The 19,740-nt window shown below is 49.0% G+C and overlaps 1 protein-coding gene across 1 annotated transcript; it reads left to right on the top strand.

Moving 5' to 3' along the window:
- The first annotated feature begins 1,081 nt into the window (after positions 1 to 1,081).
- CFAP90 (cilia and flagella associated protein 90) lies at positions 1,082 to 17,202 on the top strand. Its single transcript, XM_069556146.1, has 3 exons — positions 1,082 to 2,268; positions 14,911 to 15,027; positions 16,686 to 17,202. Exons 1-3 carry the CDS (start codon positions 2,122 to 2,124, stop codon positions 16,863 to 16,865), a joined length of 444 nt encoding a protein of 147 aa, XP_069412247.1. The 5' UTR covers positions 1,082 to 2,121; the 3' UTR covers positions 16,866 to 17,202.
- Positions 17,203 to 19,740: the final 2,538 nt, after the last annotated feature.

The raw sequence follows: 19,740 nt of genomic DNA on the forward strand, positions 1-19,740 counted from the left end.
GACACCTGTGTTCGAAGCTTTCTCTGTCCCTTTTTCACTTTAATGAAACTCTGCTACACAAAAGCTCTTGAGTGATCAAACCTGGTCCCTGGTCCCGAAGCTAACTCTTCTTCGGAGATCACAAATCTGACATCGTTCACCATAAGCTATCATAAGTCAATAAGGTAAGAGTTATGCCATGAATGGCCACCCAAGACGGATGGGTCACAGTGGAGACCCTGACAAAACGTGGGCCACTGGAGGAGGGGGTGGCAAACCCCTCCAGTATTTTGGCTGTGAGAACCCCACGAACAGTATTAAAAAACAAAAGGATATGATACTGAAATATGAGTCCTCCCAGGTCGGAAGGTGTCTGATATGCTACTGGGGAAGATGGGAGGGCAATTCAGTGGACATGAACTTGAGCAAACTGCCTGAGATGGTTAGGGGCAGAGAGGCCTGGCGTGCTGCATCCATGGGGTCACAGAGTTGGACACGAACAACAACAGGTCCAAGTCCCTTGCCCCAGGCTCACCTTTAGAAGGATCCCAAGCCAGTATGCCAACTGTAGTGCTCTACTGAATCACCAAGTATCTGTGGAGTGAGCCCCTACTCTGTGCCAGACTGACCATTAGGGAGGGTGCATGTGCAGCAGCGCCCTCTACTGTCAAGTACAGAAGAGATCCGAGGGGAAGCGGAAGCTAACTGATGCACCTCCACATAGCTGCACAAAAGGATTTTTCAACAAAACGATTTCGGTCTCAGTTTTAACTGAGTTCTCAAGACAACTGGTATCAACTGCTCCCATTTCACAAAATGTGTTACCAGATCACCTACGCAAGGCTGTGACGGCTCCTGACCATTAGCTGACCTCCTGTGTCCCATCTTTAAAAGAGGTTTGAGAGGTTGAGGGAGGTACTTGATTAGAAGAGCTTTCTCTCTCTCTCTCTCTCCTGGTGATTTTATGAGGACCCCTGCCTAGGGCTTCCAAGGGGGCACTGGTGGTAAAGAACTCACATGCCAAAGCTGGAGACACAGAGAAAGGAGGGCTCCATCCCTGGGTGGGGAAAATCCAAAACACAGAAGCAATATTGTAACAGATTCAATAAAAACTTTTAAAAATGGTCCGCATCCAAAAACAACAACAACTAAAAAAAAAAGTCAGTTCAGTTCAGTCGCTCAGTCATGTCCAATTGGTTTCAAAAAAACAACTAAAAAAACAAAATCAGTTCAGTTCAGTTCAGTCGCTCAGTCATGTCCAACTCTTTTCGACCCCATGAATTGCAGCAGGCCAGGCCGCCCTGTCCATCACCAACTCCTGGAGTTCACTCAAATTCACTTCCATCCAAGAAATGATCTTCCTAACATTGGAGTCCTCTGTACTTAAAAGCTTCCCAGCTGGCACAGTGGTAAAGAATCCACCTGACAACGCAGGAGACACTAGAGATGCAGGTTTGATCCCTGGGTCAGGAGAATCTCCCTGGAGGAGGAAATGGCAACTCACTCCAGTATTCTTGCCTGGAAAATCCGATGGACAGAGGAGCCTGGCGGTCTACAGTCCATGGGGTCATAAAGAGTCGGACACGACGGAGCTCTCATACGCTGCCTAGGGAAGGGTAAGAATGCGGTTTCCAGAAAGTTTTAAACTACAGGTGCGCCTCTGTGTTTCTATTGGGCGGCGCTGCTCCGACCCTCTTGAATCACTTGTCATTTCACATCGATGTCTTTGTCACCACGCTGTCAGATCCCAGCGGACAGTCCGCTTGGTTCAGAGCTCATCCCAGGCGCCGGCACACAGGAGGTGCAAGGTCATCAGTTGCCCAACCAACATGGTCTCAGGAAGGGACAGACTGCACTCAGAACGGTGAGCAGGTCGGAAAGTGCGGATCTGGGAGGCACCTCCCCGCCCCAGGCCCCAGCAGCGGCAGGAGCAGATTGGGCTCCCCATTGTCCCAATCAGGAACTGGGGGGCGGAGTTGCCAGGGGCATGGGGGCGGGTCGGCCCCGCCCTAGCCCCGCCCTTCCCAGACTCACGCGGCGCGGCCGCCGTTTCCAGGCAACAGCACAACCCGGGCGCCTGGCAGCCTGAGGCGGGAGGGCTGCACCCAGGCCCACTACGGGCGGACAGAGCTCGGCGGCCAAATGGAGGACGACGAGGAGGAGATCACGGCCGCCGCGCTGCGGGGCAAGCCCCGGCCGCTGCCCATCTCGGCGCTGTCCGCCTTCAGCTACGTCCCTCCGCGGCGCCAGGATCCCAAGGAGCACAGCTACTACTACCGCCAGGGCTGGGTGAGCCGGGGTCGGATGGGGGGGAGGGGGCGGGGTGGGATGGGGGCAGGGGGCGGGGTGGGATGGGGGGAGGGGCGGGGTGCTTGAGGGCCGGGACGGAGGACTGGATGCTGCTGGGGGCTGCGGGGATCAAGGACGGGGCTGCATTGAGGGGAGGGGGCGGGAGGGCTGATGAGGGCGGGACTGCAAGTCCAGGGAGGTAACCCTGGTTGGGGGAGAATAGGGGCGGGTTACACTGCCTGGGTGGAACAAAGGGGCGTGTTTGGGGCGGGGCTGCACTTCCGGGGAACGAGATGGGGGTGGTGTTTCACTGAGGGGGCTGGTCCTGGGGGAGCTTCTGCCCAATCGGGAAGGAGTCTGGGGGAGGGGACTCAGAGGGAGAAGAAACGGGGTGAGACAACACAGAGACATTACTTTGCTGATCCAAGTCCGTCTAGTCAAGGCTATGGTTTTTCCAGTGGTCAGGTATGGATCTGAGAGTTGGACCATACAGAAAGCTGAGCGCCGAAGAATCGATGCTTTTGAACTGTGGTGTTGGAGAAGACTCTTGAGAGTCCCTTGGACTGCAAGGAGATCCAACCAGTCCATCCTAAAGGAAGTCAGTCCTGAATATTGATTGGAAGGACTGATGCTGAAGCTGAAACTCCAATACTATGGCCACCTGGTATGAAGAACTGATTCATTGGAAAAGACTCTGATGCTGGGAAGGATTGAAGGCAGGAGGAGAAGGGGCTGACAGAGGATGAGATGGTTGGATGGCATCACCGACTTGATGGACATGAGTTTGAGCAAGCTCCGGGAGTTGGTGATGGACAGGGAGGCCTGGCGTTCTGCAGACTATGGGGTCGCAAAGACTCGGACATGACTGATGGACTGAACTGAACACTGCGAAGGAGGGTGCTGGGGGCGGGATTACACGGCTGGCAAGGGTTTCTGGGGACATGGATGCAGGGCGGGGTGGGACTGCAATGTCAGGTTAGGAGTCTGGGGATGCGGCTACACAAAAAGGCTGGGGTGGGCTTGAGCAGCACAGCCTGTAAGAGGTTCGAGGTGGGATGGGGGTGTCAGGGTCACAGGGGTGGGAGGGTAGTAGAGAGGCCTTTCCCTGGGGTTCTTAGACCCCAGAGAACCGCGGCTAAGACCACCAGAGTAAGGTGGACCCCCGCTCCCCGACACCAGGGGCGGAGCCGGCGGGGGGCGGTGCGCTGTGGATGGGGGATGGGGGTGGGTTCAGTTGTTCAGTCGTGGCCGACTCTTTGCAGCCCTCAGGCTTCCCCGTCCATCACCAACTCCTGGAGCTTGTTCAAACTCATGTCCATCAAGTTGGTGATGCCATCCAACCATCTCATCCTCTGTCATACCCTTTTCCTGCCTTCAATCTTTCCCAGCATTAGGGTCTTTTCCAATGAGTCCTTTCTTCCCATCAGGTGGCCAAAGTATTGGAACTTCAGCTTCAGCATCAGTCCTTCCAATGAATATTCAAGACTGATTTCCTTTGGGATGGACTGATTGGATCTCCTTGCAGTCCAAGGGACTCTCAAGAGTCTTCTTCAACACCACAGTTCAAAAGCATCAGTTTTTTGGTGCTCAGCTTTCTTCACAGTCCAACTCTCACATCCATACATGACTACTGGAAAAACCATAGCTCTGACTAGACCGACCTTTGTTGGCAAAGTAATGTCTCTGCTTTTTGGCACCCCACTCCAGTACTCTTGCCTGGAAAATCCCATGGGTGGAGGAGCCTGGTGGGCTGCAGTCCATGGGGTTGCACAGAGTCGGACACGACTGAAGCGACTTAGCAACAGCAGCAGCAGGTTAGTCATAGCTTTTCTTCCAAGGAGCAAGCATCTTAATTTCAAGGCTGCAGTCACCATCTGCAGTGATTTTGGAACCCAAGAAAATAAACTCTCTCACTGTTTCCATTGTTCCCCATCTGTTTGCCATGAAGTAGGGGTGAGGGAAGGAGCACGTACACCTGGAAGAGGAGTTGGGGGGGAACTGGGCCTGCGGGGGTGGGGTAGGCCAGACGCTCAGCCAGTGCTCCCAGCCTTTTGGGGGTGGGTTAGGGCTGAGTGCTCTCTGGGAAAGTGAGGGTAGTCGCCAGGTCCCGACTGCTTCTACTGGAGCAGCAAGCTAACTGGTTGCCCAGGATCTGGAGGAAGGTTGGGAGCTGGGGTCCACCGCTGGACGAGGCTCCCTCTGGGGTCTGACTGGAGCAGGCTTGGCTGACTCGGTTTATTCTTCCTGAATTCACCAGTCAGACACGGGGCTCCACCTTTCTGGGGCCAAATCAACCAAGCAGCAGAGAGATGCCCAAGTGACCAGACCAAGTCTCCATGCCTGGAAGGAGATCAAAAGTGAGCAAGAAACGTTGTTCAAATACACCGCGCCACCTGCTTTAAGAAAGCTTTATTAAAACACAGTCGCAAGCTCCTGTGTTTAGTATTGTCAGTGGCAACCTCGAAGAGTTGAGTAGCTACAACCAAGACAGGGGGACAGGCAAAGTCTAAAATGGTGATTGTCTGTCCCTTTACAGAAAACACTTCCAACATCTGCTCTGATGTCTTACTGCCCCGGAAAGGTAGGGATGGGCCTTAGAAAAAGTAATGCAAATAGATTGTAAGGGGAAAAAAACACGAAAAACTCAGTATTATTGATCACTGGGTCATAGGCAAATTCAAGTCCTGAAGCCTTTAGTGTCATAGGAAAAAAAAAAATGACCCAGGAGAAAGGTTAACACTAAATAAAAGGCCTTCAAGGCTGCAAGAACCACAAAAGACATTTCAAAGTCCATTCGCAAGCCAACTCCCAGTGGTAATGAAGTCCTTGTGTGAAGTGGTATTTAATCAGCTGAAAGACTCCAGAAGCTGATCCTCTGACCTTGAGAGCATTTGGACTAAAGAGGATGAAGTGTGTATCACAGGTTTGCTGGGGGACCCAGCTGCCCCTAAATTCTTTGTAAATAATCCCAAGCTCCAGTCAAAGCTGACAAGAAACATTGAGAAACTAGCTCTTCAGTCAATCTCTGGGTGTCACCTTCACAGGTTAGTTCCTTAGGAGCTCAGGAGTCCTGGGTGAAAATACTGTGCGTGTGTGTGTGTGTGTGTGTGTCTGTGTCTGTGTCTGTGTCTGTGTGTGTGTTAGTCATTCAGTCGTATTGACTCTTTGTGACCCCAGGGACTGTAGCCCTCCAGGCTCGTCTGTCCATGGGATTCTCCAGGCGAGAATACTGGAGTGGGTTGCCATGCCCTCCTCCAGGGGATCTTCCTGACCCAGGGATTGAACCCAGCTCTCCCACATTGCAGGCAGGTTCTTCACCATCTGAGCCACCAGGGAAAGTGAAGTCGCTCAGCCATGCCCGACTCTTTGCGACCCCATGGAAAGTAGCCTGCACCAAGCTCCTCCATCCATGGGATTTTCCAGGCAAGAGTACTGGAGTGGGTTGCCATTTCCTTCTCCAGGGAATCTTCCCGACCCAGGGATTGAACCCAGGTCTCCCTCATTGTAGACAGACGCTTTACCGTCTGAGCCACCAGGGAAGAGCTGGGTAAACTACTGACTCTGTGTTAATTAGCTCAAGTCACAGAGCAACCACTGAGTCACACCTTGCCTGTCTCTGAATCAGAGATCAAACAGAGCCAACTGCGTGGAGCTCTTATGATAATTAATTTAACTAGGGGGTAGAAAGTGGCACATGGTAAGCCCAGTGTGAGCAGACCTCTTCTTATTATTATCATTTTTATTTGTTCATCTTAGTGATGATTAGAGTTTCCTTTCACTGAAGGCTGGGTCTCGGGGCCTGTCTTTATCCCCCACCCTTGTTCACAGTTGGAAATTAACACAGGTGAGGCAGGTAATCTGAGTGTTGATTTATCAATCTGTTGGTTCCTAAATTCTAAGGCATCTCCCCTGTGGGAGCTCAAAGTCAAATCTCTCATAATAGCACACTTATTCAAAGCCCGTGGCTCAGGTGGTAAAGAATCTGCCTGCCCTGCAGGAGACCCGGGTTCGATCCCTGGGTTGGGAAGATCTCCTGGAGAAGGAAATAGCCACCTACTCCAGTACTGCCTGGAGAATGCTACAGACAGAGGAGCCTAGCGGACTACAGACCATGGAATAGCAGAGAGTCTGGTACAAGTGAGCCACTGACACTTAGACTTTCAATGCCGTGGATCTTAAGACAAATCTATCCTCTAAAGCTGCCAGCAAAAATGCTATCAGTTCCTGTCTCGCTCCCGAAGGGGCCGCTAGCAGTGTGTGCTTTTCCCATAGGTTCGGTTCAATGGTATTTAAAAATGACTTTTCTTCTTCTTCTGCCTCAGCCACATTTCAGCCTCTGAAATGCAAAGGCTGAGTCAGAGGAGAATGACCTTTCATGAAGGTTTTGATTAAATTTTTCAAAGTCTAAGAGCTGCATTGAGAAAAAAAATAAACTTAGGCAGTGTTAGAATATGCTTTCTGTCATGCTAATATGAATTGTGGATAGCTCTGTTGTGAGGGAAGCTTTGCTCAAAAGCCCTGTCTCAGCTTTGGTGGGATTAGCCAACTTTCCTTGTTGGTTTGTGGCAGAGACACAGAGGCAAGGGGTTGAATGTTTCTTTGCCCTCCTGATACTGAATTTCCCTTTGCCAAGTGAGGCCAACAACTTGGTAAAAAAGATGATGGGTTTGACCTTGCAGAGGTGCAAAGGGGTATCTCTGAAGGGCCTGTGCCAGCATCCAGGATGCAGGAAGTATTCAGTCTCAGCTCCACGAGCCCCTCCTGAGTGGAGGAGCCGTTAGGCACCACACACGCCTGCCACACCTCGGCCACACCTAGTTCTGTTGCTGGCCCGCATTTAGGATCTAGACAGGTTTCTCTCTGTTATCCAGTGGACTCTCGCACCCACACTCTGTCCAGTCTTAGGGTGTATTAGCCAAATGCAGGTATGCCCCCTGCGAGACATATTTCCGTTCCCACTCCTGCCTGATTTTCTCCTTGGCATCTACTACTGTCTAACCTACTAAATATTTTCCTTAGTTTTCCTGTTGGGCTTTTTTTTTTTTTCCTCTCCTATTAATAGGAGGGCAGGGACTTATTCATATGTTTCCTGTGTCCTCAACAATTGAAAGAATGCCCATGATCTCACAGTTGGTGTGTCATAAATACCTGCTGATGAATCGGTAAGGATGAATAAACGGATGCAGATTTTTTAAAACAAAGTGACAAGTCACCAATTGACAAGCTTAGCCTCTTAGACTAAACAGAGGTTTCCTTTTGGATTATCTGCTGTTTGGGTTATCCTTGACCTTGCTCTTGTCCTAGAGGGACCAAAATTGGGAGTGGACTGTGGTTGCCTCTCTCTGCCTGGGCTGGCTGCACTTGCTCTGCTCAGTGATCTGTCCCTGAAAACTTAAGGCCCGGAGGGGTGGGGCTGAGTGTCTTCCTCCAGCTTAGGAAGGGGCAGGTCACCAAGAAACGAGGACGGAGTGAGCTGAGGGGTCATGTGTGTCCTTCTAGTGGAAGTCCTCCTGAGAGGAAACACCAGGAGCGGGGAAGAAGCGTTCCCAACAGTCATGACCGCCACGTGAACACATGGTGAAGGCCTTTCTGTGTGTTTATGACTGTGATCATGTGTGTCAAACTTCTTAAACTAATGACATGTTCGCACATGATCACACAACTATGTGTATATACTTGCAGCACACTCTTTTCATTTAACACTACGTGTCAGGCTCTTTCAAAATCATCCCCTTTTAAGAAGTACAACAATCAAATAATACATGAAAAGTATTAGTCACTCAGTTGTGTCTTGACTATTTGTGAACCCATGGACTGTAGGGGGCTCCTCTGTCTATAGGGTTTTCCAGGAAAGAATACCAGAGGGCGTGCCATTTCCTTCTTCAGCAGGTCTCCCTGACCTAGAGATTGAACCTGGGTCTCAAGGGCTCCAAAATCACTGCAGATAGTGATTGCAGCCACGAAATTAAAAGACGCTTAGTCCTTGGAAGGAAAGTCATGAGCAACCTAGACAGCATATTCAAAAGCAGAGACATTACTTTACCAACAAAGATCCATCTAGTCAAGGCTATGGTTGTCCCAGTGGTCATGTATGGATGTGAGAGTTGGACTGTGAAGAAAGCTGAACACTGAAGAATTGATGCTTTTGAACTGCGGTGTTGCAGAAGACTCTTGAGAGTCCCTTGGACTGCAAAGAGATCCAACCAGTCCATTCTAAAAAAGATCAGTCCTGGGTATTCTTTGGAAGGACTGATGTTGAAGCTGAAGCTCCAATACTTTGGCCACCTCATGTGAAGAGTTGACTCATTGGAAAAGACTCTGATGCTGGGAGGGATTGGGGGCAGGAGGAGAAGGGGATGACAGAGGATGAGATAGCTGGATGGCATCATTGACTTGATGGAAGTGAGTTTGAGTGAACTCTGGGAGTTGGTGATGGACATGGAGGCCTGGCGTGTTGCAATTCATGGGGTTGCAAAGAATCGGACACGACTGAGCAACTGAACTGAACTCCTGCATTACAGGCAAACAGCACTTTCCCCAATATATTTAAGCCTCTTAGGCACATGTAAGATTAGACTCAGGTTTCAGCCCACATGGATGGCTTTTTCTTCCAGGATGTGAATTGCTGCGGACAGGGAGTGGGGGGATGAATGGGGAGCTGATATCAGTGGAAGAGAGAAGGCAACTGGCGCCACTCTTGTTAAATTGACAAAATGTTCAGATTATTTGGAAAGTTATGAAAATTTCCCCAACTTGGGATCTAAACTCACCAAAGAGGAAACAGTCTTTGCCAGCAACCAAAGAGGTAGTTGAGTATTGTTCTTTTAAAAATGTTAGGGTGGTGTCCTTGATGAGCTCCAGTTCTTCTGAGATATAGAATTTTGAACAATGTTAAAATTAATGAAAACAACCTCCTTAAGCTTCATCCCAAGGAGAAGTGCTGAAAGTATCAGAAGGAAAAATGAATCTCTTAAGAATCAAAGAAAACTACTTTCGGTCACCTTGGGAATTTTCAGTTTTGAAAGTAGGTCACACAGCTCTGGGTAGGCAGGCAGTCCTGAAAGCCTGCAGGTGACAGGTAGCAGGGCCATGGCCCGTGAGGAAAGGAGATGAATGTAGTCCCATCATAACCTTCTTAGTCAAGGTGGGCTGGGATGTGCTGCGCATGCAAATGGACTCCAAACCCTGGGAGTCTTAACTACTGATGTCAAAGCCTGATCATACTGACAAAGGGGGATTTTAGCATTTCTTCTGGACTCTGCATTCATTTAAAAGCCTGAAATTGCCATGATGGGCATACTATACCACAGAAATGATCAAATGTTACAAAATTGGGTCTTTTTTCCCCAGGGAACAGGTTGTTAACACAAGCCCACCACTGGCCTTAAACATATAAACATAATGAAATATAGCCCAACACGTATGTTTCAGCCCTGGGCAGCTCTTCTGAATGTAGTGACTTGGAAAACTGGGCTTCTCCATTTTAGTTGCTCCATTATTGCCAAGGCCTGGGGATCTTTATGGCTTTGTAGTCCTTCCTTGGATCCTTTAATTTGCTGGCCATTGAGCAAGGTGAGAATTGATGTTTTCAAACTGTGGTGCTGGAGAAGACTCTTGAGAGTCCCTTGGGCAGCACAAAGATCAAACCAGTCACTCCTAAAGAAACTCAAGCTTGAATATTGATTGGAAGGACTGATGCTGAGGCTCCAATACTTTGTCCACCTGATAAATTGCAGTCTTCTGTTTGTGCTGGAAGAAAAAAGGTGTTTGGTGGGCACTCAGTAGTACCCTTGACACAATGGAAAAATATGTTTGTTTCCTTTGTCTTGTTTCTTCTTTGCAGAGTTGATCTGGTTTAAAGTTTCAATGGAGAGTGTATTTACATTCAGAATGGTCTGAAAGGGAGGAGAAGATAAAGGACTTGGACCTCAGTTTGCTCAGAATCTTACCCCAACTATTTGTGTGAGAATTTGTGTAACTTTTGGGAGGAGGAGAGCTTCCAAGATTGGGAGGAGGCATTGGGCATAATAAAACCCACAGCGCTAGAGGAGATGGCCCCTAGGATCCCTGCTGCTCACCTCCTCTCTGGCCTAGGTTCTCCGGGTGCAGAAGGGGACACCTGTGGCCACCCCCAGCTGCTCCTGGTCCTAGGGAAATAGGTCATTCAGTTGCACTGTAGGTTCTCCCTGAAACACACCTATTTCATGGGTCAGCTGGCCCAGAGGGATTCCAGTGACGATGAGACATTTAGATTATGACCAAGAGCCCAGACTGTATTACTGTATAAATGGAGGTGACGGACTTTAAAGTTACTGTCTCTGCCTGCCTTTGGGCTTCTACTGGGGCTGGCCTGTAGCTCTGAACCCTAAAGGGAATGGTCCACATTGCAGTAGCTCCCTTATAGAAGGCGGGCATGCTTATTTGGAGAACCTGCCTCCCACCATCCCAGCAGAGTGAGTGGCAGGCATCCTTGAGCTTCTGATGTATTTCTGCAGGGCCCACTGGCCTGGGGATTATTAAAACAAAAAAAAAAATTTGCTGCAAGATGTCCTTAATCTCTCTAGGCTAGAAGAGAGCACCCAGCCAACCCCACCAGCTTCTGCACACATCCTACTCATTGTTGTTAAAGACAACTGAGATTTTGGGCTTCCCTGGAAGTCCAGTGATTGACTCCACACTTCTAATGCAGGGGGGTGTGGGTTTGATCCCTGGTTGGGCAACGAAGATCTAACATGCCATGCTGTGTGGCAAAAAAAAAAAAAAAAAAAGAGCCTATAAAAAAAATACTGAGGTTTCTTTATCATTTCCTAAAGGTTTTAAAAGTTTGAATTTTATGTGATAAGCAGTTGTCTGATTTTACATGGTCAGAGTGGTGGGTATTCTTTTTGTGGTGTTTCCCCTTTTGCTTTTATGCCTAGGAGGCCCCTTATGGCTTTTCTTTTCAACTATTTCACTAATCCATCCTGAGTTTACTTTTGCCCGTAGTGTGATATGAAGACCTAAGTTTCATTTTCTTTTCTCCCCAAGCAGCTAGCCAATGTTCATGGCACGAAAATCTGAATAATGTATCACCTCTCCATCGATTTGGGTCTTTGGCTTTCTTTATCTGTGTGAGTACAAGGTTGGACTTCCCTCGTGGTCCAGTGGTTAAGACTCTGTGTTTCCAATGCAGGGGGCAGGGGTTCAGCCCCTGGTCAGGGAAATAAGATCCCATATGCCACTTAACATGGTCATGTATGGATGTGAGAGTAGGACTATAAAGAAAGCTGAGTGCTGAAGAATTGATGCTTTTAAATTCTGGTGTTGGAGAAGACTCTTGGGAGTCCCTTGAACTATAAGGAGATCCAACCGGTCCATCCTAAAGGAAATCAGTCCTGAATATTCATTGGAAGGACTGATGCGTTCTGCAGTCCGTGGGGTTGCAAAGAGTCAGATGTGACTTAGCAACCAAACAACAACAAAGAGCAGGGTGGGAGAGTGTGGAGGCCCGCAACAGAGTTTCTTGGGGACTAGGCCTAGAAGGTGGTGTCCACTGATTTCACCCTCATTCCCTGGCCAGAGCTGTACCCCACCTGCCCTGGATAATTATGATGCTGAAGCTGAAACTCCAATACTTTGGCTACCTGCCGCGAAGAACTGACTCATTGGAAAAGACCCTGATGCTGGGAGAGATTGAAGGCAGGAGGAGAAGGGGACGATAGAGGATGAGATGGCTGGATGGTATCACTGACTCGATGGACGTGAGTTTGAGCAAGCTCCGGGAGTTGGGGATGGACAGGGAAGCCTGGCGTGCTGCAGTCCATGGGGTCTCAATCGGACACAACTGAGTGACTGAACTGAACTGCGTACAAGGTTGCCTTCAGGAGGCTGTAGGTTGCCTTCAGGAAGGGTGAAAGTCAGGGCCGGCCAAACCAGGGCATGCACAGACCCAGCAGGTGAGTGCAAGAGACAAGGCAGTGCCGAGAAGAAGCTCCTGCAAGGCGACCTCATTCCATGCCCTCTGGGGAGGAGAAGCCACCAGGAGAAGCCACAGCTCCCCCTCTAGCACGTGGAGTGACTCAGAATGCAGGCAGGTCAGCAGTCCAGCATCACTGAATCAGTGTCTTATACATGGTGCCTCTGAAACTTTGAAGAACCTGAGAATAATGTTTCTAAAAGATAGCCTTGTTTTTGTGCTGCTGCTGCTGCTGCTGCTGCTGCTGCTGCTGCTGCTGCTGCTGCTAAGTCCCTTCAGTTGTGTTTTCCTGACTAGATGGTTAATGGTGTTGCAGGGAAGAGCCAAATGGCTCCATGTTGGAACTGTGTTGACTTGCTCTCTGTTGCTTCTGTTATTATAATAACTCATAGTGGCCTGCCTCAGAGGGCCCTGCCCCTCTGCCTGACTATTGAGAAAAAGTGCCTTTGTTCAGGACCCCATCCACCTGTGGATGACAGAAAGGAAGAAATTGGCCCCCCTCTGCCTGAGGCCATTCTAGAGACAGTTGTAAGATTAATGGCCTTTTTACTTTGTCACCTCCCCCAACCCCCACCCTCCAATCTCTCTTCTATAAAAGAACCTGGCATCTCGACCCTGATGAGATGGTTATTTTAAGATGTTAGTTTGCCATCTCCTTGGTCAGCTGACTAACTTGATGGCTCAACACCCCATCTCTTGGGTTCATTGGCCTATCGTGCTTTGAGCAGAGCAAGCCTAGGCTCCGTAGCACTGGTACCAGGACAGCAGCCACGTCTGGGTTATCCTCAGACCTTCCTGAGCAGGAGCGGACGGATGATGTGTGAAGGACGATGATGTGTGAAGGTATTTCAAGGCTGGGCTGAAGCTATGTCTCACTCTAGCCATTTCCACTTTTGCTGGAAGCCCTGGGTTCCTGCACTGAGAGTCTGAGGGATGTGATTTCCACCAGATGGTGCACACATCATGAATCCTTTTCACTGTGACCTTCTACCTCCATGTCCTGCAGTTGGAGGGGGTCATTCTAGCATGAATACTAGAATGAATACTAGATTTTTTTTCCCCCTAGAATACTAGGGAAAAAAAATAAGCAGGCTAAGGTTCCAGACCCTGTGATCCCAATTCCAGTGAGATGGCCCATCTGAGTTCACTGCTGGAGGATTGAAGGCAGGTGGTTTTTGTAGTTATTAAGTCACTAAGTCATGTCTGATTCTTTGACCCCATGGACTGCAGCATGCCAGGCTTTCCTGCCCTTCACTATCTCCTGGAGTTTGCTCAAACTCATCTCCACTGAGTCGGTGATGCCATCCAACCATCCCATCCTCTGTTATCCCCTTCTCCTCCCACGTTCAATCTTTCCCAGCATCAGGGTCTTTTCCCATGAGTCAGTTCTTTGCATCAGGTGGCCAAAGTATTGGAGTTTCAACTTTAGCATCAGTCTTTCCAATGAATATTCAGGGTTGATTTCCTTTAGGATTGACTGGTTTGATCTCCTTACTTTCCAAGGGACTCTCAGGAGTCTTATCCAGCACCACAATTCGAAAGCATCAATTCTTCAGTGCTCAGCCTTCTTTATGGTCCAACTCTCACATCTGTACATGACTACTGCAAACACCATAGCTTTGACTATACAGACCTTTGTCAGCACTTGGCTGGAGGAACATAAATGACAGGCCTGACTTACAAGGTGGAAATTAGAGATCTGGTTGACACATGGATTTCTTCTTTTGCTGCTGCTAAGTTGCTTCAGTCGTGTCCGACTCTGTGTGACCCCATAGACGGGGGCCCACCAGGCTCCGCCATCCCTGGGATTCTCCAGGCAAGAACACTGGAGTGGGTTGCCATTTCTTTCTCCAGTGCGTGAAAAGTGAAAAGTGAAAGTGAAGTCGCTCAGTCATGACTGACTCTTCGGGACCCCGTGGACTGCAGCCTACCAGGCTCCTCCATCCATGGAATTTTCCAGGCAGTTTTATTTTTGTAGTAAGAAAACTTGGGGATTAAAATTACGGAGATGTTACAGATGGTAGCTCTGTTAACAGGATCATTTTCTAACACATCAGAGCTCTATGTGTGTTTTATACGTATGTTTGCTATATGTATAAAGTACATGAATAATTTACATGTATATATAATGTATGCCAAATATATATATGTTCATACATATATGAATTACAGCTTTTATAGCTGCTAGATATGATTAAAATATTTCTGTCTCTCTGAAGAAGGAGAACATCTCTTTGGATATATTGTCCTAGTATTCAGAGATTGTTTGCTTTTCAAAGTTGTACAAGCCTATTAGAGAAAATTTGAGAAATTCAGGAGAAGCAGAAATGAAGGAGAAAACACAGATATCAAACAGATTATTATTATTTTAAGGTTTGAGCTCCAGGATGGAGTCAGGGAGAGTGAGGAGCCTCTTCTGGGAAGAAGGGGGTCTGTAACAAGTGGAGAAAAATTGCCCCAGGAAACATCTTTACTCCGTTGGGGCCTCTTGGGAACCAGAGGCCTGGCCTCCCTGCTCTCATCTCTGCCCACACGATGACCATCTCTACACGTTTGTTGCCGTGAGGAGTCTCTATACGTTATCTCTACTCTCCATCAGGGAGAGTTCAAGCCTTTCAAGCCCCCTGAAACTTCCACGACTCAGCCCCTGAATAAACCCATGGCTTGCTTTCTCTTTTTATTCCCAGACTGGAATCATTTCCCTGTATGACTGTGTTTTTAAGAGGGATCCAGGTTATAATCAGAAGTTACACCGAGATGACAGAGAACACGCCAAAAGCCTTGGACTCCACATTAATGAAGAGGTAATAGCAAGAGGGTATCACCGGGTGTGAACAGATATCCTGTGTGCGTGTTTACCATTGTGTCCAGTCGGCTGCACGAAACTCTCCCGTCTTCCTGTGCCTGGAAGAGACGACTGAGCTGAGGTCACTGTCACTCAGTTCTGCCCTTTAAACTGTTCATTTTTGTGACTGTTGTTTAGTCCTGTGAAAGTGAAAGTGTGAGTCGCTCAGTCGTGTCCGACTCTTTGTGACCACATGGACTGTAGCCTGCCAGGCTCCTCTGTCCATGGAATTCACCATTCACTGGAGTGGATTGCCATTCCCTTCTCCAGGGGATCTTCCCAAACCAGGGATCAAACCTGGGTTTCCTGTATTGCAGACAGATTCTTTATGACCAGGGAAGCCTAGCCCAGTCCTATAGAATTTAACAATTCCACGACAGCAAAACTCAGAAGTTCTTTCTGACAGATAAACAGGTCTTTGCTGAACCTCTGAGGCCTGGTATCAGGGTTTCAGGGGCCTTGGCCTTCCGGGAATGAAAGCACACAGGCAAAACAGATTATTTCTTGAGTTACTGGGTCACTGTATGCACCATATATGGTTCAGTTCCTCTGTTTATCTGAATAGTTTTCTGGAAGGAGCTAACAAGGGTGGGTGGTAACCAACCAAGGGAACCAGACTTCCAGGGTGAGAAGGTCAGGCTTACAGCAGATGCCTGGGGTGGAGGAAGGAGGAGGAGGCTGTTCATCCCCTAGGCAGGGTCAGGACCATCTGCCTACTGGGTTAGACCCCACTTCCACACTAGAACATTGTCTCCATAAAATCTGACGTGAGGACAGTATGTTTATTAAAATTCATGTGCTGCACTAATATCATCATCTTTGTACAATACACAGAAATCAGCATGTAAGAGCTTCTGGTGGGACTGCTTTTTGATCAGAGGATTTTTGCCTGCCGCCGTTAATGTTTTAGAATGTCGCCATGTCAGTTTCCATGAAACTTGTAATTGACGTGGAGTTGGGTGATGGAAGTGCTAAGAGGTATCGCTGCTTAAGTCACAGACATGAACAGTTTTGGTGCTGTGTTGCTGTTATTAAGTGGCTAAGTCGTGCCCCACTCTTTGCGACCTCCATGGACAGCACTTCCCTGTCGTTCACTGTCTCCCAGAGCTTGCTCAAACTCATGTCGGTCGAGTCGGTGCTGCTGTCCAACCACCTCATTCTCTGGTGCCCCCTTTTAAGGGGATGCGGACAGTGAAAGGGATGAGGAGGTCTGGGGATGTGATGGGGGCTGGGGAGATGAGGAGCTGGGGAGATGTGTGTCTGGGAGAAGGAAGGAGGGGAACAGAGGACCCACGGGAGGAGCAGCAGGGAGAAGGGAAGAGAGGGAGGAACGCGATTCCCAAGGCAGTGGGGTACCTGGCGCCCCCTGCAAGCTCCTGGACTGTCCTCTGAACGTCTTGAGGACAGTGGTGGCCCGGAGCAGAGGGGACAGAATCTGACCTGGTTGAAGAGCACCCCCCACCCCACCCCGGCGTCAGTGTGGTCTTAAACCGGCTCTGTCGGGGCTGTGATGGTTCATTTGCAGGTTTCTTCTGCCCCAAGAAGCCCGGTGGAGGCGGGAGGCAGGTGTGGGACACGCAGGCAGGGACAGGTGAGAACGCTCTACTTCTCCTACAGGAGCGCGAGCGGCCGGTGGGGGTGCTGTCGTCTTCGGTCTATGGGCGGCGCATCCACCAGCCCGTGGAGCCTCTGAACCGCGACCACGGCCGCGCGGGCCACGTGAAGGCCGACTTCTACCGGAAGAACGACATCACCAGTATCAAGGCGCCCGGCTTCGGGCACATCTCTCCCGCCTGAGCTCCTTCCATGGCCCGAAGGGCGCACGGGAGAGAGTGGTGGCACGGGCGGGGCAGGAGGGAGGGCAGCGCTGGGGACGCTCGGAGGGCCTCCTGGGGCCGGCGGGCGCCCATGATGCGCCCTGGTTGCGCGCTGGGTCGCGGGGAAGGACCAAGGACCACGCAGGGATGCTTGCCTGTGTGTTTCCTGGGCGACCAGCCTGGCCAAAGGCCTGCGATTCTTAGGATGGACAGCTGGTAGGACGTTTTTCCACTGGAACCGATTTCAAGAGGAAATGATGCTGGAGACTGATCCACTGTGGGAATCTGAATAAAATGAAAACTTTGTTCCTCCTTGACCGCGGTTGGTTTTGCTTTCTGTTCGCTCCTCTGAAGGTTTGCGCGTCTCCTTGGCGGAGGCAGGCGCTCATAGCAATGGTGCGCAGGTGTTTTTCTTACCGGTTATGGGAACTGCTACCGTCTGATGGCACAAATAACACTTAATGGGAGATACAATAAAATTGTCTTTTGGCACAATTAGACTCTAGATTCCACAAGCGCCCCCTTCCCCGCCAGAGGTCTAAGGCACAAATCACAGAATTTTAACTAAGGAGAAAAGCGCCCTGCAGGACGCTTGGCCAGTGAGCAGGGCAATACTCCTCCAGGCGGCGCGCGGGCTTCTCACTGCGACGGCTGCAGAGCCTGGGCTCTAGGGCCCTTGGCTTAGTTGCCCCAGGACATGTGAAATCTTCCCAGACCAGGGATCGAACCCGTGTCCGCTGCATTGTAAGGCGGACTCTTAACCAGTGGACCACCAGGGAAGCCCCATCTTTAAAGTGGGAGTTTCAAGCCTTGAAGAGTTTGTGTGGAAATCAAGGGGCCACTGGCGTGTGGTCTTTGCTCACTCCATAGGGGCAGTGACGGTTCATTTGTAGTTTTCTTTTAGGAAGCAGCTGCTGCTTTTAACGAAAGTTGGAAATGTTTACTCTGGAGATGATTTGAAACTTATTTCAAGTGTTAAGATGTTGGCTACGGTTTAAATGAATGGATCTCTTGGAAGAAATCACCCCTCATCTATTGCGATTAAATTTCCCACAGCTTAGCAGTTAATGAGCAGGTGATTAATTAATTTCAATGCTGATTCCTCCACTGCTCCTTGTATTGTTCTAAGGACTTTATGACGCTGTGTGTTCTTGGCAATTTCAAGGTTGAGCGGCTCTTAAATATTTCTTTATACTTTTGAAAATGTTTTTTCACTATGAAAAGTGAAAGTGAAGTCGCTCAGTCTGTCTGACTCTTTGCAACCCCATGGACTGTAGCCTACCACACTCCTACATCCATGGGATTTTCCAGGCAACAATACTTTCACTACAGCTGACTTAAAAAAAAAATTTTTTTTTCAAACCACTAGCAGTTTATTTGGAATGCCTTTAGGTGCGTTAACTACATTTATAATAACATAATAAAAAGTATACAAAGTTTGGGTTGTAGAAATTTTTATAAATTACACTTTTTTCAGTCTTGATTATCAAGAAAGACAAGGCATCTCAAAGAAATGCCTTCATCTGAAAGTAGCTGCAGTAAATTAACAGACTAGATTACTTTCAGTTACCTTAAGTCAGACCCTACTCCCTTACCGTTCCACTACTTTTAAAAAAGCAGGCCTTGAACTGGGCAAGATTTCAAAAACTCACATTTGTTAGACAGCAAGGGAAAATTAAATGTATTTATTTTACCATCTTGACTTTTACACTTCAAAGACAATCAATGAATGCCTGTTAGTCAACTTTATCAAGGAGAAACGTATATTAAAAGGATTTGTTTCGACCTATCACGTTTCCACCACGAGTCAGTGTTTTTTAAAAGCAGTGTGTTGCTGTCTTTAGGAAAGCGCTGCTGCACTGGGAAAAGGAAAAACATGGAAGATTGATGATAATGTAGACTTCTTTAAACAGGCGTATAGAAAATTCTGCAGAATTAAGGGGACTGGACTCACAGCATTTTTCATGAGAGGGGAATTCCTACAAGACTTGGAGGTTCAGAAGAGCTTTGAGAAGTCTTACGTGTTGTCAGTGTCGCAGGCATGATGGCTGATGGACGTGGATGACAGGTCCTCTCATTTGCATGATCTGCTCTTGGGAATGTCTGGCGTTGCCCAAACTGAGGGGGCCTTGACCCTGAGTCACAACGTTCAGATTCAGGAAACAAGTAGCTTTCCGTTTTATCTCATCTTGGTCATCTGGGAAACTTGGGGCAAGGCCCCAGACCTCTCTGCACCCCTTTTCCTCTCTTGCAAAATGCAGGGGGTCTCAGGCTTGCCTGTGAATCAAAATCATGTGCAGCTGTTCTCCTAAGCACCGTGAGCGTGCTCCCCCACTGCCCACCAGGATTTCCAACTTGGCAGGTCTGAGTTGGGGCCTGAAGCATGTGCATTTCGAACACGCTCCCAGGTCATGCTGCTGCTGCTGTCTGGGAACCTCACTTCGAGAGACCCAGGTATGCACAGACCTTTGAGAGGTGGACTCTGATAATGACTCATTGCTTTAAAAAGTCTCCTGTTTGATAAGACTGGAGATACAGCCTTGGCGGGGGTGGGGGAGGAGGGGGATTTCCCTTTGCATGCCAGGGCAGGGGTTGAGGGGGAACATTTAAGAGTGCCTGGCACAGACTTCCCTGGTGATCCAGTGGCTAAGACTCCAAGCTCCCAATGCAGGGGGCCCAGGTTCGATCCCTGGTCAAGGAATTAGATCCCATATGCCACAAATAAAAGTTCGAATGCCACAATTAAGACCCAGCACAGCCAATAAATAAATATTTTATAAAAGAGAGCTCTTGGGTGTACATGTGTCCCTCCTGTTCCGAACTCCCCTCCTACCTCCCTCCCCATCCACCCATGG

This window comes from Ovis canadensis, chromosome 16, assembly GCF_042477335.2.
Source record: "Ovis canadensis isolate MfBH-ARS-UI-01 breed Bighorn chromosome 16, ARS-UI_OviCan_v2, whole genome shotgun sequence".
Lineage (NCBI taxonomy): Eukaryota > Metazoa > Chordata > Mammalia > Artiodactyla > Bovidae > Ovis > Ovis canadensis.